This window comes from Oncorhynchus gorbuscha, linkage group LG15, assembly GCF_021184085.1.
Source record: "Oncorhynchus gorbuscha isolate QuinsamMale2020 ecotype Even-year linkage group LG15, OgorEven_v1.0, whole genome shotgun sequence".
Taxonomy (NCBI): Eukaryota; Metazoa; Chordata; class Actinopteri; order Salmoniformes; family Salmonidae; genus Oncorhynchus; species Oncorhynchus gorbuscha.
In genome coordinates, this window is record NC_060187.1 from 68,999,819 (window position 1) to 69,023,081 (window position 23,263).

The following is a 23,263-nucleotide window of genomic DNA, read 5'->3' on the forward strand; positions in this document are numbered from 1 at the left end:
TGTAAATGTCATGCTTTGAATCGTTGTCTGACAAGACATGGCAAGTTAATATGAATAGAAAATAAATATTTAAAGAATGGTACAGTCCACACAATAAACCGCCGATTCCACTATTACTGCTCACGCTAATGTTGTGATGCAGGTCTTATTTGCATGACACATCACACTATAGCAGGTCAATGAATCAAGCTTTTACAAGATACTGCCAACTTTCAATCAACACTGCCAACTTTGCCAAGTCCTTACATGCATCATGCATTGGGTCAAATTTACATCTACACCTGTTATATTCAAATGTGACATTCAGTGTCAATCATACTAACACCTCTGTCGTTACAATACATTAAATGGCATCATGCATAGCCTATTTGAAGGGGTGAGGTGCTGCTATCTTCAAAGTTAACCTTTATCATTACTGCAAATGCACAATGTGTTACAGGGATAGAGAAAGGCAAATTGTCGGACTTCAGTGAGGTTTATTGTTTGATAAGGGAAAATTGTATTTTCATATGTATCAGTCTATTTGTAAAGGCTCATACACTTTAGTATAACATTAGTGGAAGTAGTCAGAATATATGTGGATAACAATGATATTCTTAGGTCACAAAAAAATAAATACTACAAGGATTACATAACATGTACCAGCTGATCACATTCACTTCCCAGTTCTTACAGGGCCATGTGAGGTAAACAGGGCTCTATGATTGGCTTGTGGACTGAGGCTAAATATCAAAGTGTTATATAGTATGGATTATACATCAATATATACTTTTGCAGGCCTTTTTTCTTTTCAGAAACAGAAAAACAGCCTACTTCCCTTTTTTTCAGTGAAAAAGATTTGTGAGCAAATTTTAGAAGGTAGATTACAGTAACCATCATGACAATGATGATGTAATCAAAACCTGATAGTATCCGTGGGAAAGTAGAAACATTTACCTTAACAGTTATCTGTCAGTTTTATACACTTCATGGACGTAACCATAATCAAAGTTGTGTTGGAGGATAAAAAAATAAGAAAACATTCGCTCTTCTTCACTCATTGTTCTGTCATTTTTTGTCTCTTCCTCACCATTGCAGTGACAGAGAAACACTCCTTTACCAACGGTATACACTAGCCATCCATTATAAAAGTAGTACAAAAACATAGGCATAATGAAATAAAAGTGATGAACAAGTACAAAAAACTACAAAGTCCTCTATTTCCAGACTCCATCTCTGTTTGAACATCTCTTAACTTCCTCTTCCATTACCCACCTTTCAGGCACAGTCACATCTTCCTATATCCCCCCTGTATTGCTTTTATCCAGTCTGTCCATAGGGCTCCTCCAGTTTCTCTCAGTCTCTACCACTCCTCCCTCCTACCCCTATGAGTTTAGGTGCTCCACCTGAATGGTAGAGGTAGCCACGGTGAGACAGAGGTCCTTGTGGGTCACTAGGTCCGCCACACTGACTGTTTTGAACTGGATGTCCCCTGCAGCGACTGTCTTATACTGGTGCAGGTCAAAGGGGCAGGATGCCGTCTCTGCCTGAGAGTAGCTACCCTGGTTTTGCCCCTGGTTCTGTCCTTGTCCATGACCTCGGTCTGCCCCACTATCGGTGACCTCTCCTCGGCCTTGGCCATGAGAACCTCCCTGGTTCTGGGTATGGCTCTGGTTCTGTTGGTTCTGCTGAGAGTGCTGTGCAGCAGCCACCGCCGCTGCAGTGAGCGGGTCTGAGTTGTGTTTCTGCATGTGTTTCACCAGGTACGTCTCCTGAAAATAGAATACAGAGGGATAAAGCGAGAGGTGACAAGTGTGCACAAACACACACTATGCACAGACATGCACACTGTCTGTGAAAATGTCTGTTGAAAGTTAAAGGTCTGCGACTACTACATGCTGGGTGCCTTAACAGTGGTGTTTCTCTTACAGAGGTGTATGTGCGGTTGCAGAGGCCACAGGAGTAGAGCTTGGCGTGTTTGACCGTGTGAGTGGACAGGTGGACTTCCAGACTGCCCGCGTCCGTGTAACCACGGTTACAGTTGGTGCACTTGAAGGGTTTGTCCTTGTTGTGCTGCCGTCTGTGAGACTGGAACAGAACAGGACCATTCAGGACACATCTTCAAATGGGTATTTGTAAGACTGTAACTACTAGGGGTTAGTATTACTAAGCTTTCACCACTGGGAATAAAAACCAAAGAAAAGGGACAGTAGTCACCTGTAGGTTGGAGAGTTGTGTGAAGGATTTCTCACAGCCCGGATGAACACACTTATAAGGCCTGTCTCCTGTGTGGATCCTGCAGAAACATGGAAAACACAACCAGTAAGAAGAAAAGAGAGGGGAGAAATGTAAATGGATCCGCCAAATTCTGCTTTCAGCTATCCTGTGATCCACACCATTACAGATGAGGGAGATGGAGAGGAAGCCACTGTAGACTATCGAGATGCCGCCCCCACAAGAGAAAAAGTCTATCGAGAGGCCCCCCAAAGAAAAGACTATTGAGATTCCCCCCACAGAGAAAAGACTATTGAAATGCCCCCAAATAAAATACTATTGAGATGCCACCAAATAAAATGCCATTGAAAGGTCCCCAAATAAAATACCATTGAAAGGCCCCCGCAAAGAAATGGGCAGATATGTATGACATCACCCTTACCTGTTGTGCTGCTGTAGATGACTGAGCTGTCTGAAGGACTTCTGACAGAAAGAGCAGGTGTACGGTTTCACCCCTGTGTGGATGCGGATGTGCTGGGCCAGATAGCTGGAGTTTGCAAAGGACTTAGTGCAGTGGGGACACTTGTGGGGCTTGGACTCTGTGTGGTTTCTGGAAGCAAGAAGAGAAGATAGAGAGGAGGGGGAGAACAGTGTTGCTTTTCTTTAAACCTTGATTGATAGGAGAACCCCCCCCCCAAAAAATCACATGTAAACACCCTATATTACTCAGTGCCTGACTTCTAATTTTCTTTTAAAAAAATTACAAAAAAATCACGTTTCTCTGAACCTTAACAGTATTTCACTCTGACCCAAATTATGTCAAACTTATCATGTGTGTAAGTGTATGTGTGAGCACGCGCAAGGGAGAAGCAGCAATGAAGTAGTAAGGACACCAAACAGACAGACTGAAGAGACAAAGAGGGACTTGAAGTAAAGATCACACACAATCATGCGCACACACACACACATGGCCTGCGTCTTGCCATTTCACAGACATCTCCACACACACACACAGTGCAAGCAGCCAATAGAGGGGAGGGGAGAGGGGCAGGCTAGGTAAAGCCTGTAGAGTAGAGCTGGTCAGGTGGAGCTGCTGTGAGCAGTACCGTGTGTGCTGCTGTAAGTGACTGAGCTGTCTAAAGGACTTCTGGCAGTAGGAGCAGGTGTAGGGCTTGGCCCCGCTGTGGATGCGGATGTGCTGGGCCAGGTAGCTGGAGTTGGCGAATGACTTGGAGCAGTGGGGACACTTGTGGGGCTTGGCCTCTGTGTGAGACTTGGAGTGGATCTGCATGTCTGACTTACTGAAGAAGGTCACCGCACACATCCGGCACCTACGGGACAGAAACAGACACACAGACCAGGGATGGGGAGAAAGAGGGGAGGACGAGTGGAAGAATGGGAAGACAAGAGATAGGGATGAAGGAAATGAGGGCAGGAGCAGGCGAGAAACAGATGAAAATACAAAAAGCAAGGACAAAGAGACAGGGGTATGAGAGATGGGCAAGGGAGAGGAAGAGAGTGGAAGAAAGCAAAAAAGGGGTGAAACATGAGACAGCAAGTGTGGAAAACAAACGGAGAAAGCAAGAGGAAAAAGACAACAGGAAAGAAAGATAAAAACAAAGGAGCAGATGAAATGAATGAGGGATGTGAAAAAAGAAGACAAGCAACAGGGAGGGGGAAGAGATAAAGAGGGGGAAATCAGTGAAAACAGCAGGAAAAATAGCAGATTCTGCTGAAGCAAGAAATAGAAAGACAAACAGAGATAGCTTGAAAAGTAGGGAAACATTGTATGAAGAAGATAGAAAGAGGGGGGAAAAAAGAGGGCAGAAGTAGGCGAAGGAGTGCGTGTCCAATGTGTGCAGGGATGCGCGCGTGTGTGTGTCGAGCGGATGCATGAGGGAGGCAGAGAATGTGTGTGTCCATGCTGCAAAGATAACACATTGTGTTCCAGAGTGCAGGTACAAACACATAGTGAAATACTTCAGCAGGTGTGTGCGCTGCCACAGCATGCAGTGGAGTAGTTTCTGTGTGAGAGAGAAAGAAAAAAACACCCGTGCCCAGGGGCACCTAGTGTTCATCCATAGCCTGTGTCTAACCTCTCTGTCCTGGCTCTATCATCTACAACATACAGACATACGGGTGTGCAAGCATTCCACAGCTTCACATTCCTATGGGGATGCACAGCACAACAGGTGCTTTTTGGCCCTTCTGTGACGCCGTAGGTCCGTACCTGTAGGTCTTGTTGCAGTCCTTCCCGCTGTGGTTCTCGTCTTCGTTGGCGAGGTCGTACGGGTCAGTTAAATAATGCTGCGAAGACATAACCACCTATCAAATGTCACACAAACATTAGAATCACGTTCATCATGTTAAAAAAGGCACACTGTTGTAAAAGTCTACATGGGCTCTTTTTTGTTGCTTAGTCTGGAAATCAATATCCTGACCATCAATAGCCTGAGCTTAGTCTGGAAATATTTTAGTGGGAATAGCTTTTATTTTGGTTACACTGGAGTTACTATGGTAACTGTCTCACCTGCCCTCCCGACGCCAAGTGAGCCAGAATCAACGCTTCATTTCCGGCGGAGAGAGTGTGGCCACCGGCAGGCCCCGCCCTCCCTAGTGTCGACTTCTTCTTCCTGCCTCGCTTCGAGGTTGTTGGCATGACGACCACCTGGGGGGTTCCACCTTCCTGTTTCTTATCTAAGTGAAAAATGTGTGTCAGAGTCTGACAGTGCGTGAGTGAAGTGTGTATTTTTCAGAGTTAGGATAATGGAGGGTGGAGACAATCGTGCGAGTGTGTGTTACCTGGAGCGTGCAGTGTAGAGACGATCATGGTGGTGGTGGGATGTCCAGAGACGAAGGACTGAGAGGAGGTAGCAGGAGAGACCAGCTGCGTGCCTTGAGGGGTTGTGATGACCAGACCCGCTGCAGAGAGAGGAAAATAAAAATATGATACAAAACAGATGGGAAAAAGACAATGCAAGTGTGATCAATTCTAGACTAACAGTTGACACACACACCTGCTGTCATGATACCAGTGGAAGGTACAGGCACCACAGTGAAGTTCTGAGTGTGAGGGGGGTGTAGGTGACTCCCTTGGCCCTGCCCCCCTCCCTCCTGCTTGGGGACAGTGAGCAAGGTCGTCTGGTAATGAGATGAGGGGAACGAAGTGTTCTTCTCCTGGTCCTTCAGTTGTTTCAGGAACATGGCGTTCTCAATCTGACATCGAGAGAGAAATCCTTGTTACAAAATGCCAAACTCCAAAAAGAGTAATTGCTATTATCCAAAGGTGTCACTTGCAATATACTTTAACATTTTAAACGGAAATGTTTCACTAAACGTACCTGTCCTTGTACAGGCACAGGGGACCAGAAGTACTGAGAGTTAAAATGGGAATCCTCCATAATTTCTGTAACGGAAGAGTAACACCGCCATATCACCACTAGGCCAAACAGCTAATCACTCATCAATTGAAATAAAATTGGCTACATTGTTGCACATCCGACTGACACCTTTGGGCGACAATAATCTTAAATCATTTAAATGTCACTTCACATACATGAGCTAGCTAATGAAACAATAATGGTACCGATGTTGGTACTTTATTTGGTTAGATGGCTGAAATATTTGGACACATATTACAATAATTATGCCCCCGGGTTAGACAATAATATGACTTGCAAAAGGCTAGTTAGGTCATTTAGCTGCCTGTGCATTGTTGTGGTTGCATGGGAAGGAGGACCGTGCTAGCTCACTATTACATGGGTTTTCCCCATCAAAGTAATTAATTTGGTGATGATGATACAATGTAGCTAGCAATAATTCGAACACAAATAAGATGTCTAGGTTGCTACTTGTTAGCAATTTTTTGAGCTGTAAGTGCATTTCAATTCCTTGCTAGGCGTTTACAGTTAGCTAGACGCTCTAATAAAACCACGAGAGGAATGTTATCGGACTCTCGCGTCTTCGACGCCTGTGAAAATAGAAATAGCAAAGCACCAAAGAAATCGAGGATTAAAAAAACTGAAGCAGTGAGAGAAGAAAAAAAAACAATCTCCCACAGACTTCCGGCTGTCCAGACTGAGAAGAGACTCGTCGGGTACAAGTCGCTCAAATTGGAAGATAAATACTATGATTATGAAGACAAATAACAGTATTTACCTGTGCCGACAGAGCTTGTTCCCTTCCCGGAATTCCCGTACCCGGTACAGTTCAGAAACTCTGTTCAAATCTTTTGGATTAGACTAATTCACCGAGTTTTTTCTCTTATTTTTTTCTATTTTTTTCTATTTTTTTTCTTCCTTATGGAGTCGCTTGTCTGCGCTGCACTTCCTTCGAAGAAGATCGATTAAACTCTGTGAAGAAACAAAGCTCTCTGAGTGTGTGGTGATGTCATTTCCGTCTAATTTTGGAAGCTTCAAATTGGTGCTATCGATATGCTATTAAATATATCAAACGTAAATGAATGCAATGTTCTCCTTCAGCGTATTTTACTGTAATGCAATAAACATAAAAATACGTTTTAATGTCCCACAATAAATCTAATCTATTGAGATCTCTGAAGCCCAGAGTACAGAAACAATCAGTCCACAAGGTGTCGCCAAAAAAATGTTGTAACTCAATGTTCTATCTGTGGTCGCTGTAAACGCAAGCTACAAACACACTTCCCTGAAATAAGAGCGGATATTGCCCTCAACATCCGGTAGGTGAGGTCACACACGTAAACACATGCCGTACGAATCATTTTACTGTGTTACATTTTGGTGGGAAGAAGTATAGAGCTTTATACACATTCACGCAATGAAAGTTAAAGTCCTCTCCAGGAATCCGGACGACTATGTCCGTGAGACGAAGTTGGATATCCAGCGTGGTAAGTGCAGATAGTTAGCCAGCTAGTGCACATTAGCTAACTTCACACAGTGTAGAGAGCTATAGCTAGCCCAATCAGCACGGCCAAAACAATTTATTGTAACAGTATATGTAACCTACAGTACCACGAAATTACGACCCGTCCCTCCATCCGTTCGAGGTGCCAAGAGAATACACCCGTGCACTGAATGCCACCAAGCTGGAGCGCGTGTTCGCCAAGCCGTTCCTGGCTTCTCTGGACGGCCACAGGGATGGGGTGAACTGCATGGCCAAGCACCCCAAGAGCCTCTCCACAATGCTGTCCGGCTCCTGCGATGGAGAGGTAGTTAACTAACTAACTGTACGTTGAGTTAGCAATGGTTAGCCTGGATAAATATGAGTTGATTACAAATCCAATAATTATAGGCTACATGTCTAACTGTGGAATGGTGAAACATATATGATGACAAGCCTGTGCATTGAGATGATGCATCTAAATGACCTGTTTATACTGTAAGACTAACTGATTTGTTTCTCAGCTGAAGGTGTGGAATCTAACCAAACGTGAGTGTGTTCGTACACTCCAGGCCCATGAAGGCTTTGTCAGGGGGATGGTCGTCCGCTTCTGTGGCACCTCCTTCTTTACGGTACAGTATCTGTTCCACTATCCAGGGTTGTATTCATTAGGGCACACTAAATGTTGTGCAATGAACAAGTTCACATAGTACCTCCCCATTCTGGCCCATTTGCTTTCATTTTCTGTCTAGTGAATACTAACGAGACTAGGGGTGTATTCATTAGTTGGATTCCGTTGCAAAACGTTTGATCTGTTGCAATGGAAACTGTTTACCGTTTACTCTAGGTGCTAAATGGAAGTATGGAATGAAACTGGGAGGGGCCTATTTGAATTGCTCTAATATAAACTCTTGTTTTTGTTGCAAAATGTTTTCCATTTGGAGTAAACTGTTTCCATTGCAAAATGTCTTACAACACACAGAATTAATACACCCCTGATTTTTATCGCACAGAATGGTTGCCCTCTGCTGAATTGCAATCTTATGACACATCTTCATTATAAATCAACCTCAAACCTCTGTCAAAGTAAATATGCTTGTATTTCTGAATAACAGGTTGGTGATGACAAGACTATCAAACAGTGGAAGATGGAGACTCCTGGCTACGGAGAGGAAGAGGAACCTCTCAATACTATTCTTGGGAAGGTATGGAGGAGGAGTTGTCTGTCTCTGTCATTATTATTTCCAATTAATATCTCTGAGAGTGTGTCTCTGACCTAACCTGTCTGATCTCATGAAGCAACACTGTAAAATGTGCATACCATTGAGTGGACCATCATTAAAGATTGTGGCTTTAAGCCTATGATGATGATAAGAATGATGGGTTTGGAGATATTCTCTACTGTCAGGGTGATGGTGATGGTTGTTGTAATGTATTCCCCCTCGTCAGTGATGATGATGATGATTGAGGATTCATTTTATAAATGTTACTGAGAACAATGTTTGTTCCTTCCAGTCTGTGTTCACCAGCATCGACCACCACCAGAAGGAGGGTGTGTTTGTGACATGTGGCCAGCAGGTGGACATCTGGGATGAGCAGCGCAGCAGCCCCATCCGCTCCTTCTCCTGGGGCGTGGACAGTTTCAGCTGCGTCCGCTTCAACCCTGTAGAGGTAATCAACCCTCTCTCTGTGTGGATTGTAGCATAAAGTGTCTCAGCGTATGATTCCTGATCATGGATCAGGTCCTCCATGTCCATATCATTTTGTAAATTATAATCTAAAAGGCAAAGCTGGTCCTAGATTAGCCCTTCTGCTCTGAGACTCTTGGTGAATACGGTCCCTGACATTGCTATAGCACAGACATAAGGCGTAACCCAGACACGTCACAGGGGCTATAAAGCTGAAGTATCCTTTTAGAATGTTTTATCACCATCAAATCTATAGTAGTGAGAGGAACACCAGTCGCGGGTAGTGGGAGAGGATGAAACTGCCAACAGTTAGCAAATTTTCTCATTGTTGAAACAAATGTTTCTGTTCCCAAAACTAGAATCTGTTACGAACACAGTGCACTAATATTTATAGACTTGACACTTTGCCAACTAAATGTGTTGTTTAGAAGGAGTGCAAGGTCAAATTGAGTTTGTGCACACACGCACTTCACAGAGGAAGCGTTCCCTAATGGAAATATGCAAATACTAGCTACAACGCGCCAATAGGATCTTGCTAGCTCGTGCTTGGCTTTGCCTACCTCCTTGCTTGTTTTGCCCACTATGCTTTGTTTGCTAAAACTGTAAACGCACAGATGAACTGTCTTGTGTTGGTTAAAAATATCTTTGGCTATAGCCTCCATGCACTAGAATAATGGAGGTAATACCCATATCAGGACTATGTAGGTCAAAGGTTGTATAAAACACAGAATTGAATGTTAGTGGATTTAAAAATAATAATAATTCTTGACCTTTCCGCTTTTCTCCTCAGCCTGAACTTCTAGCAAGTTGTGCCTCTGACAGAAGTATTGTGCTGTATGACATGAGGGAAGCTACACCTCTTAAAAAGGTACATTTCTATGTGCTTGGGTGCATCCCAAATTACACCCTATTTAGTGCACTATCATTTGTCGAGGGCTCATAGGGTGCCATTTGGGATGCTGCCCATTAGAACTGCACGATTAATCAAATTTTAATCTAAATTGAAATATTGACATGCGCAATATCTATATCGCAAGAGGCTGAGATATTTTGAAATGCCACTTAGCCATCCTTCTGTAATGCCCGTTTTTTAAAATGTTTTGTTATATTACTTTAGTTGAAGAGTTCGCCTTCTCTCCTCTTTTGGCCGCTTCCCAATCTCGCACACAAAGCCCCGGCCCCTGTCACTCAAGCAGGCAGTTCCTCGTGCTCCAGATTCACTGCATGCATTGACCAAACAGCACGCAGTCAACCAATTTTTTTTTCTAACAAGAACGACACAGCTTTCCACTTTGCTTCTTAATATAAATTCACGTTTTCTTTATTATACTATTCGTTTGTGTAACTTGCTTTCTGCAAAACACTAGTTAGCTGAAAGTGTGCCTAGAATTTGTTAGCAAGGCTAATCGCTTCCTAGCTAATTCCACTGAGTGCAAATCTTGCTAGCAAACTTTTGCTCTAATATTGGACGGTACCAATGGTGGAGTATATCATCATTGTTTGAAACAGCCTGTTCTTAATCAGAGAGGAAAAGACAAATAATATTGAAAAATCTTTGTCTAAATGTATCTATTTAAACCCAATTAGGGTCCCGTTTTATTTATTTAACCAGATAAATTGACTGAGAACACATTCTCATTTACAGTAACGACCTGGGGAATAGTTACAGGGGTGAGGAAGGAGACAATTAGGTAGCCAGATTGGGAATTTAGCCAGGACACCGGGGTTAACACCCCTACTCTTACGATAAGTGCCATTGAATCTTTAGTGACCACAGAGAGTCAGGTCAGAGGCAAGGCAGCAGTGGGATGCAGGATGGTAGGCTGCTGGCCATGGGGAAACATGGGAAACGCTGACCAACACTTTGGTTCTTACTCTGTCACAACCATCTCCTTCCTTACCTTATCCTCGTTGTCATGCCAAACAAAACTGCATTCCAAGTAACCACTCTATTCCAACCATAACATTTAAATGATCAGATCATTCTATTTCTATGATTCCAACAGTTTAACCAAGCGATTTGATGTAAAATCGCAATCTCAATATTTGGTATAAAAATTTCAATTCTATTTTTTTTTTGTCCAGCCCTACTGCCCATGACTTTGCCCTCTACTAAACTAATTTCCCATTCCATACTGTCCTCTCATTACTGGAATGTGTCTAATGCTTAGTGTATTGAAGTATGAATGTGTGATTTCCTATATAGGTAATCATGAATATGAGGAGCAATACTTTGTGCTGGAATCCCATGGAAGCTTATAACTTTACCTGCTCTAATGAAGATTACAAGTGAGTGATGCAATTCAACATGTGTTGAGTTTACAACATGTTCCCTACATCACATAGGCCTCATTCATTCCTGGAGAGAAGTTTGTGTACTTCCAATGCTAATAATGTTTTTGTTCGTGCAATTGCTTGGGGAGTGATATAGTAATTATTTCTAATGTACATTTACACTTATTTTACAATAACAGCATGTCCATCGATCTGGTGTTTTTGTTTACTGACCTTGCACCTTGCATGAGAGAAGCATGGTGGCGTGTGTTAACATCTGGTGTTTTTATTTACTGACCTTGCACCTTGCATGAGAGAAGCATGGTGGCGTGTGTTAACATCTGGTGTTTTTATTTACTGACCTTGCACCTTGCATGAGAGAAGCATGGTGGCGTGTGTTAACATCTGGTGTTTTTATTTACTGACCTTGCACCTTGCATGAGAGAAGCATGGTGGCGTGTGTTAACATCTGGTGTTTTTATTTACTGACCTTGCACCTTGCATGAGAGAAGCATGGTGGTGTGTGTTAACATCTGGTGTTTTTATTTACTGACCTTGCACCTTGCATGAGAGAAGCATGGTGGCGTGTGTTAACATCTGGTGTTTTTATTTACTGACCTTGCACCTTGCATGAGAGAAGCATGGTGGCGTGTGTTAACATCTGGTGTTTTTATTTACTGACCTTGCACCTTGCATGAGAGAAGCATGGTGGCGTGTGTTAACATCTGGTGTTTTTATTTACTGACCTTGCACCTTGCATGAGAGAAGCATGGTGGCGTGCGTTAACATCTGGTGTTTTTATTTACTGACCTTGCACCTTGCATGAGAGAAGCATGGTGGCGTGTGTTAACATCTGGTGTTTTTATTTACTGACCTTGCACCTTGCATGAGAGAAGCATGGTGGCGTGTGTTAACATCTGGTGTTTTTATTTACTGACCTTGCACCTTGCATGAGAGAAGCATGGTGGCGTGTGTTAACATCTGGTGTTTTTATTTACTGACCTTGCACCTTGCATGAGAGAAGCATGGTGGCGTGTGTTAACATCTGGTGTTTTTATTTACTGACCTTGCACCTTGCATGAGAGAAGCATGGTGGCGTGCGTTAACATCTCATCTTTGTATTTATTAACCAACCGCATGCGTCTCCTCCCCCTTCAGTCTGTACACATATGACATGAGGTACCTGGACACGCCTTTCACCGTCCACATGGACCATGTCTCAGCCGTGCTGGATGTAGACTATTCTCCAACTGGTAAGGAGTTTGTCTCGGCCAGCTTTGACAAGACCATCCGCATCTTCCCCAAAGACAGTGGCCACAGCAGGTTAGTGGTGCCAGGGGTTCAGACACTCCAGCAGATTGTGTGTTTATTATCAGCGTTGATCTATTTATTTTTCTACGGGTGTCGACCTGTTTAGAGATGACACTGTGCGACAGCAACATTGTGTTCAGTGTGTGTGGTTGTGTGTGTGACTTCACAGGGAGGTGTACCACACCAAGCGCATGCAGCACGTCATCTCCATAAAGTGGTCGTCAGACAACAAGTACATCCTGAGTGCTTCAGATGAGATGAACATCAGACTGTGGAAGGCCAACGCTGCTGAGAAGTTAGGATTGGTGAGACACAGTCCTCTTCCTCTCCTTTAGAAGTAGTGTACGCACATCCTGTAACCTGCAGGTGTCGTGTATCAAAAGTAATGTCATGAAAGAAAGCTGGATCCCAAAACAATGTTGAATGCTTACCATTAACCAGTAGGCCTTAGGTTGGAGTCATTAAAACTCATTTTTCAATTTTTCTTGTTAACAAACTATAGTTTTGGCAAGTCGGTTAGGACATCTGCTTTATGCATGACACAAGTCATTTTTCCAGCAATTGTTTACAGACAGATTAATTCACTGTATCACAATTCCAGTGGGTCAGAAATGTACATACACTAAGTTGACTGTGCCTTTAAACAGCTTGTAAAATTCCAGAAGATGATGTCATGGCTTTAGAAGCTTCTGATAGGCTAATTGACATAATTTGAGTCAATTGGAGGTGTACCTGTGGATGTATTTCAAGGCCTACCTTCAAACTTAGTGCCTCTTCGCTTGACATCATGGGGAAATCAAAAGAAATCAGCAAGACCCCAGAAGAAAAATTGTAGACCTCCACAAGTCTGGTTCATCCTTGTAAGAAATATCCAAACGCCTGAAGGTACCACGTTCATTTGTACAAACAATAGTACGCAAGTATAAACACCATGGGACCACGCAGCCGCCATACCGCTCAGGAAGGAGAAGTGTTCTGTCTCCAAGAGATGAACGTACTTTGGTGCAAAAGTGCAAATCAATCCCAGAACAACAGCAAAGGACCTTGTGAAGATGCTGGAGGAAACAGGTATAAAAGTATCTATATCCACATTAAAACGAGTCCTATATCGACATAACCTGAAATGCCGCTCAGCAAGAAAGAAGCCACTGCTTCAAAACCCACCATCAAAAAGCCAGACTACGTTTTGCAAGTGCACTTGTGGACAAAGATTGTACTTTTTGGAGAAATGTCCTCTGGTCTGATGAAACAAAAATAGAACTGTTTGGTAATAATGACATTGTTATGTTTGGAGGAAAAAGGGGGGGAGATTGCAAGCCGAAGAACACCATCCCAACCGTGAAGCACAGGGTGGCAGCATCATGTTGTGGGTGGGGGTGCTTTGTTGCAGGGGGGATTGATGCACTTCACAAAATAGATGGCATCATGAGGTAGGAAATTATGTGGATTCACCCTACTTATTGTGGGAAGCTTGTAGAAAGCTACCCGGAACGTTTGACCCAAGTTAAACAATTTTAACGGCAATGCTACCAAATACTAATTGAGTGTATATAATGGTGAGAGTATATAATGGTCTGAATCCACTGGGAATGTGATGAAATAAATAATCCTCTCTGCTATTAATCTGACATTTCACATTCTTAAAATAAAGTGGTGATCCTAACTGATCTAAGACAGGGGATTTTTACTAGGATTGAATGTCAGGGCTTGTGGAAAAACTGAGTTGAAATGTTTTTGGCGAAGGTGTATGTAAACTTCTAACTTCAACTGTATTTGCTAATATTCTGATGCATTTGTTGGAGCTGTGATTTTGACCTTCTGTTTTGTGAGTTTGCTGGATTCCGCAACCTGCCATGGCCAGATGCCCACCATGGTACGCTCAGCATGGTGAAAGATAGGGAGGCAAGGCTGCCAGCAGCAACAGCAGTGGCACTGCCAAGGGCTCTGATGGATGCTGACTTGGAACAGAATCACTTTCAATAAGTACAATGGACCAATAGGGACAGCAGAGCAGGGTTAGTGACAGACTGGAGCTATTTGGAACTCTTGATTACCAATAGACAATTTCTGACCAGTCAGTCAGTGTGGGCAATGTGGCATTATAGAGTGGATTTTAAAGGGATAGTTCACTGTAAATGTATTTATGGAAAATAGGCACTGCAACTTTGATAGACTTGTATTACTTAGAGGTGTTACAGCAGGCTAACGATAGCATCGCTCATCCCAAAACATTGTAATTACATTCTGCCCACTTTGACATTATATATGTTATGTTTTCTTCAACCTCTAACTCTCCGTATGTTCAAGACATTATTTACACATTACCTGAAATATAAGGTTCTGTTTAGTGTACCTTAAACAGATTCTTACACATAGTCTAGACTAACTCCTTTCTCATCTGATGCCAAAACCAGCATTTAGCCTACAAGGATGAATTGCAAGGGAGATGAATGGACGTTTTTCGGTGCCATCTCCAATATCCACCCCCCTTCTACTTCACTCTTCCTTATTTCCTTAATGCAGCTTAACACAGGAGAATTGGGCAACTTTTGGCACTTGTTTTACTGTAAGTGTATAAGAGGATATTTATTCTGTAGCTTTGCACTTAAACAGATCGGACGAGCCCAGCTGCTATCAGCAGTTTGAATAGGCCCAATCACTTAAAGAGATCAGACGAGCCCAGCTGCTATCAGCAGTTTGAATAGGCCCAATCACTTAAAGAGATCAGACGAGCCCAGCTGCTATCAGCAGTTTGAATAGGCCCAATCACTTAAAGAGATCGGACGAGCCCAGCTGCTATCAGCAGTTTGAATAGGCCCAATCACTTAAAGAGATCGGACGAGCCCAGCTGCTATCAGCAGTTTGAATAGGCCCAATCACTTAAAGAGATCGGACGAGCCCAGCTGCTATCAGCAGTTTGAATAGGCCCAATCACTTAAAGAGATCGGACGAGCCCAGCTGCTATCAGCAGTTTGAATAGGCCCAATCACTTAAAGAGATCAGACGAGCCCAGCTGCTATCAGCAGTTTGAATAGGCCCAATCACTTAGAGATCGGCCACTCTGGAAATAATGAAGCATTAACAATCAAATTGGACTGGAAGGTTCTTTAATTAAAAAGAAATGCTGAATCAAGGCTGACTGTCAGATCTCAGGAAGAGTGGAAGTCTTCAGCCTGTGTTTGTTGCAATAGCAGTGTCTCTCTCTCTCTCTGGTTTTTGACTTTTGATGCCTTTCTATGAACTGACATTTGACCTCATTGTGTGAACTATACAGGTGGAAGGTGAAAGGTCATTTAGTTTTTGTCCCGTGATCCTATTTTTCATGTTATTTGTAACAATGACCATATTGCCATATTGCCTTTGCCATATTGTAAATTCACACCAAAATTACCGTCCGTATCACACATTCTCATGACACTCATGAGAAGTATGACCTATATATCCTATACATACAGTGAGCTCCAAAAGTATTGGGCAGTGACACATTTTGTTTTGGCTTTGTACGCAAGCGCTTTTCAATCCATATTGGGTGAACCGTTTAGAAATGACAGCACTTTTTGTACATCGTCTCCCCATTTTACAGGAACCGAAGGTATTGGTACAAATTCACTTGTGTATTAAAGTAGTGAAACATTTCGTATCTGGTCCCATATTCCTAGCGCACAATGACTACTTCAAACTTGTGACTTGACAAACTTGTTGGATGCTTTTGCTGTTAGTTTTGGCTGTGTTTCAGATTTATTTTGTGCCCAATAGAAATGAATGGTAAATAAGGTATTATGTCATATTGGAGTCACTTTTATTGTAAATAAGAATAAAATGTTTCTAAATACTTCTACTTTAATGTGGATGTTACCGTGACCAAACCACACAGCTACCGTGACCAAACCACACAGCTACCGTGACCAAACCACACAGCTACCGTGACCAAACCACACAGCTACCGTGACCAAACCACACAGCTACCGTGACCAAACCACACAGCTACCGTGACCAAACCACACCGTGACCAAACCACACAGCTACCGTGACCAAACCACACAGCTACCGTGACCAAACCACACAGCTACCGTGACCAAACCACACAGCTACCGTGACCAAACCACACAGCTACCGTGACCAAACCACACAGCTACCGTGACCAAACCACACAGCTACCGTGACCAAACCACACAGCTACCGTGACCAAACCACACAGCTACCGTGACCAAACCACACAGCTACCGTGACCAAACCACACAGCTACCGTGACCAAACCACACAGCTACCGTGACCAAACCACACAGCTACCGTGACCAAACCACACAGCTACCGTGACCAAACCACACAGCTACCGTGACCAAACCACACAGCTACCGTGACCAAACCACACCGCTACCGTGACCAAACCACACCGCTACCGTGACCAAACCACACCGCTACCGGTGTCATTGTATCATTTCAATACCTGTGCTGGAGTACAGAGCCAAAACAGCACATTAGTCACTGTCCCAATACTTTTGGAGCTCACTATCTCTATGGATACACAGCTACTTAATACATGATTCCATGTGTGTTATTCTACAATGTAGAAAATAGTAAAAAATTAAGGAAAAACCCTTGAATGAGTAGGTGTCCAAACTTTTGACTGGTGCTTTGTTTTTAGTCAAGCAGTAGTAAATACAATCTCTCTGGCCGTGGTTTCAGAGGGGCTCTAAGTGGCCACTCTTCCTAGGCTTTTATTCTAATTATAATCAATTCAATTTGTTAGAGATTAGCTAATGGCTGCTGATGATGAGGTACACTGCTTTGCTTAGACCGGGCCAACAGCCTGTTAATAGACCGGGCCAACAGCCTGTTAAATGTTATTTATGAAAACCTGAACATTTAGAGTGAAAAAGGAGCAGAGCAACACTGACTCTGCAGAGTTCTCTATGGCCTATACACTCTTTCAATACCCAATGAGTAGTAGGTTTAGGTGTTAAACAAATCAAAATATATTTTATATTTCAGATTCTTCAAAGTAGCCACCATTTGCCTTGACAGCAGAATGCTGTGGTAGCCATGCTGGTTAAGTGTGCCTTGAATTCTAAATAAATCACTGACAGTGTCACTAGCAAAGCACCATCACACCACCTCTTCCATGCTTCACGGTGGGAACCACACATGCAGAGATCACCCGTTCACCTATTCTCCGTCTCACAAAGACAAGGCGGTTGGAACAAAAAATCTCAAATTTGGACTCATCAGAGCAAAGGACAAATTTCCACTGGTCTAATGTCCATTGCTTGTGTTTCTTGGCCCAAGCAAGTCTCTTCTTCTTATTGGTGTCCTTTTAGTAGTGGTTTATTTGCATCAATTTGACCATGACGGCCTGATTCACGCAGTCTCCTCTGAATAGTTGATGTTGTATAATTATTCCAGGGTTTTATCGTTGTTGGAGTGGACACGTTGTTTGCGGTGCTCACAACCTATGCTACATCTGTGAGAAACAAGTTTTGGTTTATTTCATTCCATTTACGAGTTTTGTCAATTTAGTCATTGTCTTGTTTGGAATGCTCCTGTCAATATTGAGTAAGGACGCGCACTTGATTACTCATTGAAGTTGGCCTGTAGGCTACGTGGCCTCCTCGCAAATGTAAGCATGTAAATGAATGTGCCCATTTGGGGTTCTGATAGTACTTCTGATTGGCTTAACGCACCACTGCTAATGTGCTGTGGAGCTTCTCTATGTAATATTTTCTTTACCTCAAACAGCAAGCAAGCTAAGTCTGTTTTTAAAGCCACTGAGAGCGACAATAATTCCTCTGTATTTGAAAAATCTTTTGAGCTCCCTGCCTTTCGATGACCACTCGGCGTGAAAGGAAAAAATGTCATGCTCTTATCTGGAGAAACGTCATGAAATAGGCCTACCTGATTTAGTTGTTATTGGCTATTTCTACATAGTTGCCAATAGAAGTAACTTTTTAGGTTTATAATTTATTTATATTTTGATTACATTTTTATGAACTAAATGACAAATGATTTTGAGATACAAAGACGTTATTATAAATTAAATGAAACTGTTCTACGAAAATGGGTGTATGAAAACCATAACTGGCTCGCAGATCAGATCGGTAGTAATGGTAAGATAAATTGCCATTCCACATGAGGAAGTTAGCCGACTTCTTATATAGCCTATTACTGGCGGCAACAGAAGCTTAACTGCAGAATCTGCAAAATCCAGGAGGAGCAGGAGGAGGATGGTCGGGGCAGGTTTTTTTCTTGATCTCTGACTCCCTCTTGAGTCATTTGTGTCTTATTTCATCAAACAGTGAGCTTAAAGCATCAGACAAGTTCAATGCATATATAGTTGATTTTATTGAGATGCATAGGGTGTGTCTATATATGGAGAAATACACGTTCAAAAATTGACTTGTCAAACGATTAGTCGAAAGAACAGACCTTCAGCGATCCAATATTTAATTTTTCGGGGACAGCCCTATACTGTGGGTAATAGCGAATATTTTACCATCTTATAACTAATATTGTATATTATTTAGATTTCAAGTTTCAGATTTAGGTTTCAGGTTTTACATTAAAATGCTGTCATTATGGACTGGTAATTAGTGTATACAGATAAATGAGGCACCCAAGTAGACCTCAGTAGTAGATTGAAATCTCTTGGTTCTCTCTGTTTTCCTCTCCCTTTATTTTTCTCTCTTCTTCTTCTTACCTGCTATTTCTCTTTCTCTATCTGCCCCCCCCCCCCCCCCCGGTGGTCTAGCTGGCTCCTAGGGAGAAGGCAGCTGTGAACTACAGCCAGAAGCTGAAGGAGAAGTTCCAGCACCACCCTCAGATCCGCCGCATCTCGCGCCACCGCCACCTGCCCAAGTCCATCTACAGCCAGAGCAAGGAGCTGCGTGTCATGAAGGAGGCTCGCCGCAGGAAGTATGGGCTCCTTCTTTACCCATACCACAACTGTCTGCCCTACAGCGGCTTTCTGTTCTCAACTCTACCTGAACATATCCTCAATACTCTTGTTTGTAACAGTCAAACCACAGAAGTCTATATATTACAGTATGTATATCAGTAGAATTGGTTTCTTTGTGTTGTTTTTGGTAAGGTTAGTGTGGTTTTGAATCGTATTTATCTCTGTGTTGATGGGGGGAGGTTTTCGGGTGGTTGACCTGGTCTTTGGCCTCACCACAAAGAAAACTGTCTATCTCTTAACACAGTAGGCTTAGAACTACCCTGGCTTCTGTCCAACTATGGCAGAAGGTCCTCATAGTGTCCATCTAGTGGTTAAGGCTGTAGCTGGCTGCCAGAATAGGTCTGACTTCCCTACCAAGGCACACTTACCCTAATGAGTAACAGGACTGATAGGACAGGATGGTCCCTCATGGCTTGGTCATCATGGGCTTTTTGCTCATTTACACTAAAGTCTCTAAGGGGAAGTGATGCCATCATGACCAGTTGATGATTCATTAAATATTAGTCCATGTTGATTTTTGGTCCTGAAATGTAGTAACACGTCGTATGTAATATGTCATCCATGTGTACCTAGGAGTTGTGACTGAAGGCAGTGTAACCTACATGCTCATTGTGTATTTTTCAGATGACGTTAGTATTAGTGTATTCTACATTTTTATGACATCAGGCCACCTGCTTGGTGCTAACTCCTTTGTGTACTCTGCTAACGTTTCTCTCTCTCTCTGTGTGTGAATATTCTCATGAATTGGTTCCTGATGTTTGAGTTATTCATTGTTGCCTCATTGTGTGTCCCAGGGAGAGGAACGTACGCAAGCACAGCAAGCCTGGCTCCATGCCCGTGGTGACGGAGAAAGAGAAACATGTGGTCACCGTGGTGAAATAGAAGGAACATCGACGCCAGTGACCGTGTGGCATTGGAGGACTGAAGGATTACTCTCTCTCTACACACACCTGGGCCATGTTCAGAAATACACAACTAATGTTGCAAAATGTCAGTACGTTTCCCCAAATTCTCTGGTTTTCCAGAATTTCCAGATACCTGGATTTCCTGCTTGTTCCCTCATGATTCCAGGACACAGGAGGTTGGTGGCATCTTATTTGGGGAGGATGGGCTCGCGATAATAACGGGAGCAGAAGGTTTCCATGTGTTTGATGTCATTCCATTTGCTATGTTCCGGCTATTATTATGAGCCGTCCTCCCCTCAGCAGCCTCTTGTGTTCGGGATTTCTGACAAACCTGGCTATTTGGGAAAGATACCGGAATTTTGCAGCCCTGCACACAACATTATGTGTCCCTTCAGTTATATTCATGACATTCTAATCTGCAACTGTCAAAAGGCTGCACCCTCCTGAACACAACTCTATGGAAGACTCTGAAAGAACTCATTCCACCTCTCCAAGGCTTATTACAAACGACAACTATGGGTCAATATTGTGAGGTTTGTTGACATAAGTGTCCCGACTGTCATGGTAAAACTTTGTACCCCCAGATGATGATTTCATGAATGCTATTGTTGGAACATTATTTTGGGATGTTATTGTATCGAAATGAGAATACTCTATAAACCAAGAAGAACGACATCCGTCAAATATCACCAGAACATTTATTGAGTATTTTAGGAACCATCTTGAAAATGTTTGGCCTCCCTACACATACCTTCAACTATTGTGTGTGTACTGATTCAGTAACCTAGAAGATTGCATGATGATTAGGGTTGTTTCTATTGATACTGTTTTTTGTATTTATTGATACACCGCTAATAAAGATGCTGTATGATATTTTTGGATCTGATATGAACGCTGTTTTTTGGTAGGCAAAATACACTGATTCTCAAATCGATGCAACGATACTTTTCAAAGCTTGTTTCTTACATTAAAAAAAAAAAGTATACAATTAATATCCAAGGGCTCGGATTAGCATAATTTGTGTGTTGTTTGGCATATGAGTAATATAGGTGGTATAACAATGGATACAGTAGCAGTAAAATCCTAAAAACAGTCTACTGATATATGGGGATGGAACAAGTGAGGATAACAAGTGTGATTGTTTCTGAATTGTCATTTTAATGTGCCTGAGTTCCAGTAACCAAGGAGGTATGTGTTGTAATTGATATACCCATGTTGCAGGGCCGACAAACACACAACTAGACTGACTTTTACCAATGTTTTTGGATTAATTTTGTACCAGTGATTTCTTAACATTGTGACTCAAGGTGGATCATCTTGTATAGGGGTTCCTATAGATGCAGGTTTTGTTGGCTGTGACACGTGCTGAGTATGCCACCAGAAAGGAGCCACAAAGTTGCCTTCAGGTGGACAACAACTGGAAAAGAGCAAGCGAGGCAGGCCAAAAACTACCTAGTGAAGGAGAGTAGTGGCTGAGCTTGAAGTGATGGGTCTCATGGGATACCACAAGCTGTGGCCAAAGATGGAGACTGATGGCAGAAGATTGTTGCAGCCTTATGTGCCACCCGAGATGATATAAAGAGGATTAAGTAAAGCAGTAGCTACAAGTTCAACACACTTTTATCAGTGTTTTGGTGTTTAATGATTTCTTGGCATTCTGACATTCTGGCTTGTGTTGGGCTCAGTGTATTGATGCTAATGGACTTAGTCTTAATGAGGTATAGCGTTCAATCCACTTTATCACGGCAGGATTTAGATAGGATTATTAAATAAGTCATGAGCATCATATCAAACCTGGATCATGAGTATGGTTTGGGAAGGGGGGATGTTAGGGCTGGGCCTTGGGATGAGGGGTTAGGGCTGGGCCTTGGGATGAGGGGTTAGGGCTGGGCCTTCTGATGAGGGGTTATGGCTGGGCCTTCTGATGAGGGGTTATGGCTGGGCCTTCTGATGAGGGGTTATGGCTGGGCCTTCTGATGAGGGGTTATGGCTGGGCCTTCTGATGAGGGGTTATGGCTGGGCCTTCTGATGAGGGGTTATGGCTGGGCCTTCTGATGAGGGGTTAGGGCTGGGCCTTCTGATGAGGGGTTAGGGCTGGGCCTTCTGATGAGGGGTTATGGCTGGGCCTTCTGATGAGGGGTTAGGGCTGGGCCTTCTGATGAGGGGTTAGGACTGGGCCTTGGTATGAGGGGTTAGGGCTGGGCCTTCTGATGAGGGGTTATGGCTGGGCCTTCTGATGAGGGGTTAGGGCTGGGCCTTCTGATGAGGGGTTATGGCTGGGCCTTCTGATGAGGGGTTAGGGCTGGGCCTTCTGATGAGGGGTTAGGACTGGGCCTTGGTATGAGGGGTTATGGCTGGGCCTTCTGATGAGGGGTTATGGCTGGGCCTTCTGATGAGGGGTTAGGGCTGGGCCTTGGTATGAGGGGTTATGGCTGGGCCTTCTGATGAGGGGTTAGGACTGGGCCTTCTGATGAGGGGTTATGGCTGGGCCTTCTGATGAGGGGTTAGGACTGGGCCTTCTGATGAGGGGTTATGGCTGGGCCTTCTGATGAGGGGTTATGGCTGGGCCTTCTGATGAGGGGTTATGGCTGGACCTTCTGATGAGGGGTTAGGACTGGGCCTTCTGATGAGGGGTTATGGCTGGGCCTTCTGATGAGGGGTTATGGCTGGGCCTTCTGATGAGGGGTTAGGACTGGGCCTTCTGATGAGGGGTTATGGCTGGGCCTTCTGATGAGGGGTTATGGCTGGGCCTTCTGATGAGGGGTTAGGACTGGGCCTTCTGATGAGGGGTTAGGGCTGGGCCTTCTGATGAGGGGTTATGGCTGGGCCTTCTGATGAGGGGTTAGGGCTGGGCCTTCTGATGAGGGGTTATGGCTGGGCCTTCTGATGAGGGGTTAGGGCTGGGCCTTCTGATGAGGGGTTAGGACTGGGCCTTGGTATGAGGGGTTATGGCTGGGCCTTCTGATGAGGGGTTATGGCTGGGCCTTCTGATGAGGGGTTAGGGCTGGGCCTTCTGATGAGGGGTTATGGCTGGGCCTTCTGATGAGGGGTTAGGGCTGGGCCTTCTGATGAGGGGTTAT

The 23,263-nt window shown here is 43.6% G+C and overlaps 2 protein-coding genes across 6 annotated transcripts; one reads left to right on the forward strand and one right to left on the reverse strand.

The window, feature by feature from the left end:
• Window positions 1–456: 456 nt before the first annotated feature.
• On the reverse strand, window positions 457–6,565 carry LOC123997887 (zinc finger protein 384-like). Of its 5 annotated transcripts, none has more exons than XM_046302551.1 (11): window positions 6,352–6,565; window positions 5,535–5,599; window positions 5,211–5,409; window positions 4,996–5,115; window positions 4,724–4,890; window positions 4,424–4,500; window positions 3,300–3,524; window positions 2,636–2,803; window positions 2,197–2,275; window positions 1,909–2,067; window positions 457–1,751 (listed from the first exon to the last, which is right to left on the reverse strand). In XM_046302551.1, exons 2-11 carry the CDS (start codon window positions 5,592–5,594, stop codon window positions 1,365–1,367), a joined length of 1,641 nt encoding a protein of 546 aa, XP_046158507.1. In that variant the 5' UTR covers window positions 5,595–5,599; window positions 6,352–6,565; the 3' UTR covers window positions 457–1,364. The 5 variants fall into 5 exon arrangements, with proteins under 5 accessions (XP_046158507.1, XP_046158505.1, XP_046158506.1 ...); XM_046302549.1 differs by having other exon boundaries at window positions 4,424–4,518; XM_046302550.1 differs by lacking the exon at window positions 6,352–6,565 and adding an exon at window positions 6,100–6,248 and having other exon boundaries at window positions 4,424–4,518.
• A 9-nt stretch (window positions 6,566–6,574) lies between these two features.
• On the forward strand, window positions 6,575–21,056 carry dcaf13 (ddb1 and cul4 associated factor 13). Its single transcript, XM_046302554.1, has 11 exons — window positions 6,575–7,060; window positions 7,182–7,381; window positions 7,578–7,685; window positions 8,169–8,258; window positions 8,569–8,724; window positions 9,532–9,609; window positions 10,948–11,030; window positions 12,174–12,338; window positions 12,496–12,631; window positions 19,072–19,235; window positions 20,073–21,056. Exons 1-11 carry the CDS (start codon window positions 6,991–6,993, stop codon window positions 20,158–20,160), a joined length of 1,338 nt encoding a protein of 445 aa, XP_046158510.1. The 5' UTR covers window positions 6,575–6,990; the 3' UTR covers window positions 20,161–21,056.
• The last annotated feature ends 2,207 nt before the right edge of the window (window positions 21,057–23,263 follow it).

Bases quoted from the DNA above. Each gene is read 5' to 3' on its own strand.
- LOC123997887 (XM_046302549.1), bottom strand. From the start codon at position 5,594: ATGGAGGATTCCCATTTTAACTCTCAGTACTTCTGGTCCCCTGTGCCT. The intron at 5,410-5,534 runs GTACGTTTAGTG...TCTCGATGTCAG, and splicing joins CTGTGCCTGTACAAGGACAG to ATTGAGAACGCCATGTTCCT. The intron at 5,116-5,210 runs GTGTGTGTGTCA...CTCTCTCTGCAG, and splicing joins CACTGGTATCATGACAGCAG to CGGGTCTGGTCATCACAACC.
- dcaf13 (XM_046302554.1), top strand. From the start codon at position 6,991: ATGAAAGTTAAAGTCCTCTCCAGGAATCCGGACGACTATGTCCGTGAG. The intron at 7,061-7,181 runs GTAAGTGCAGAT...TGTAACCTACAG, and splicing joins GAAGTTGGATATCCAGCGTG to TACCACGAAATTACGACCCG. The intron at 8,725-9,531 runs GTAATCAACCCT...TTTTCTCCTCAG, and splicing joins TCCGCTTCAACCCTGTAGAG to CCTGAACTTCTAGCAAGTTG.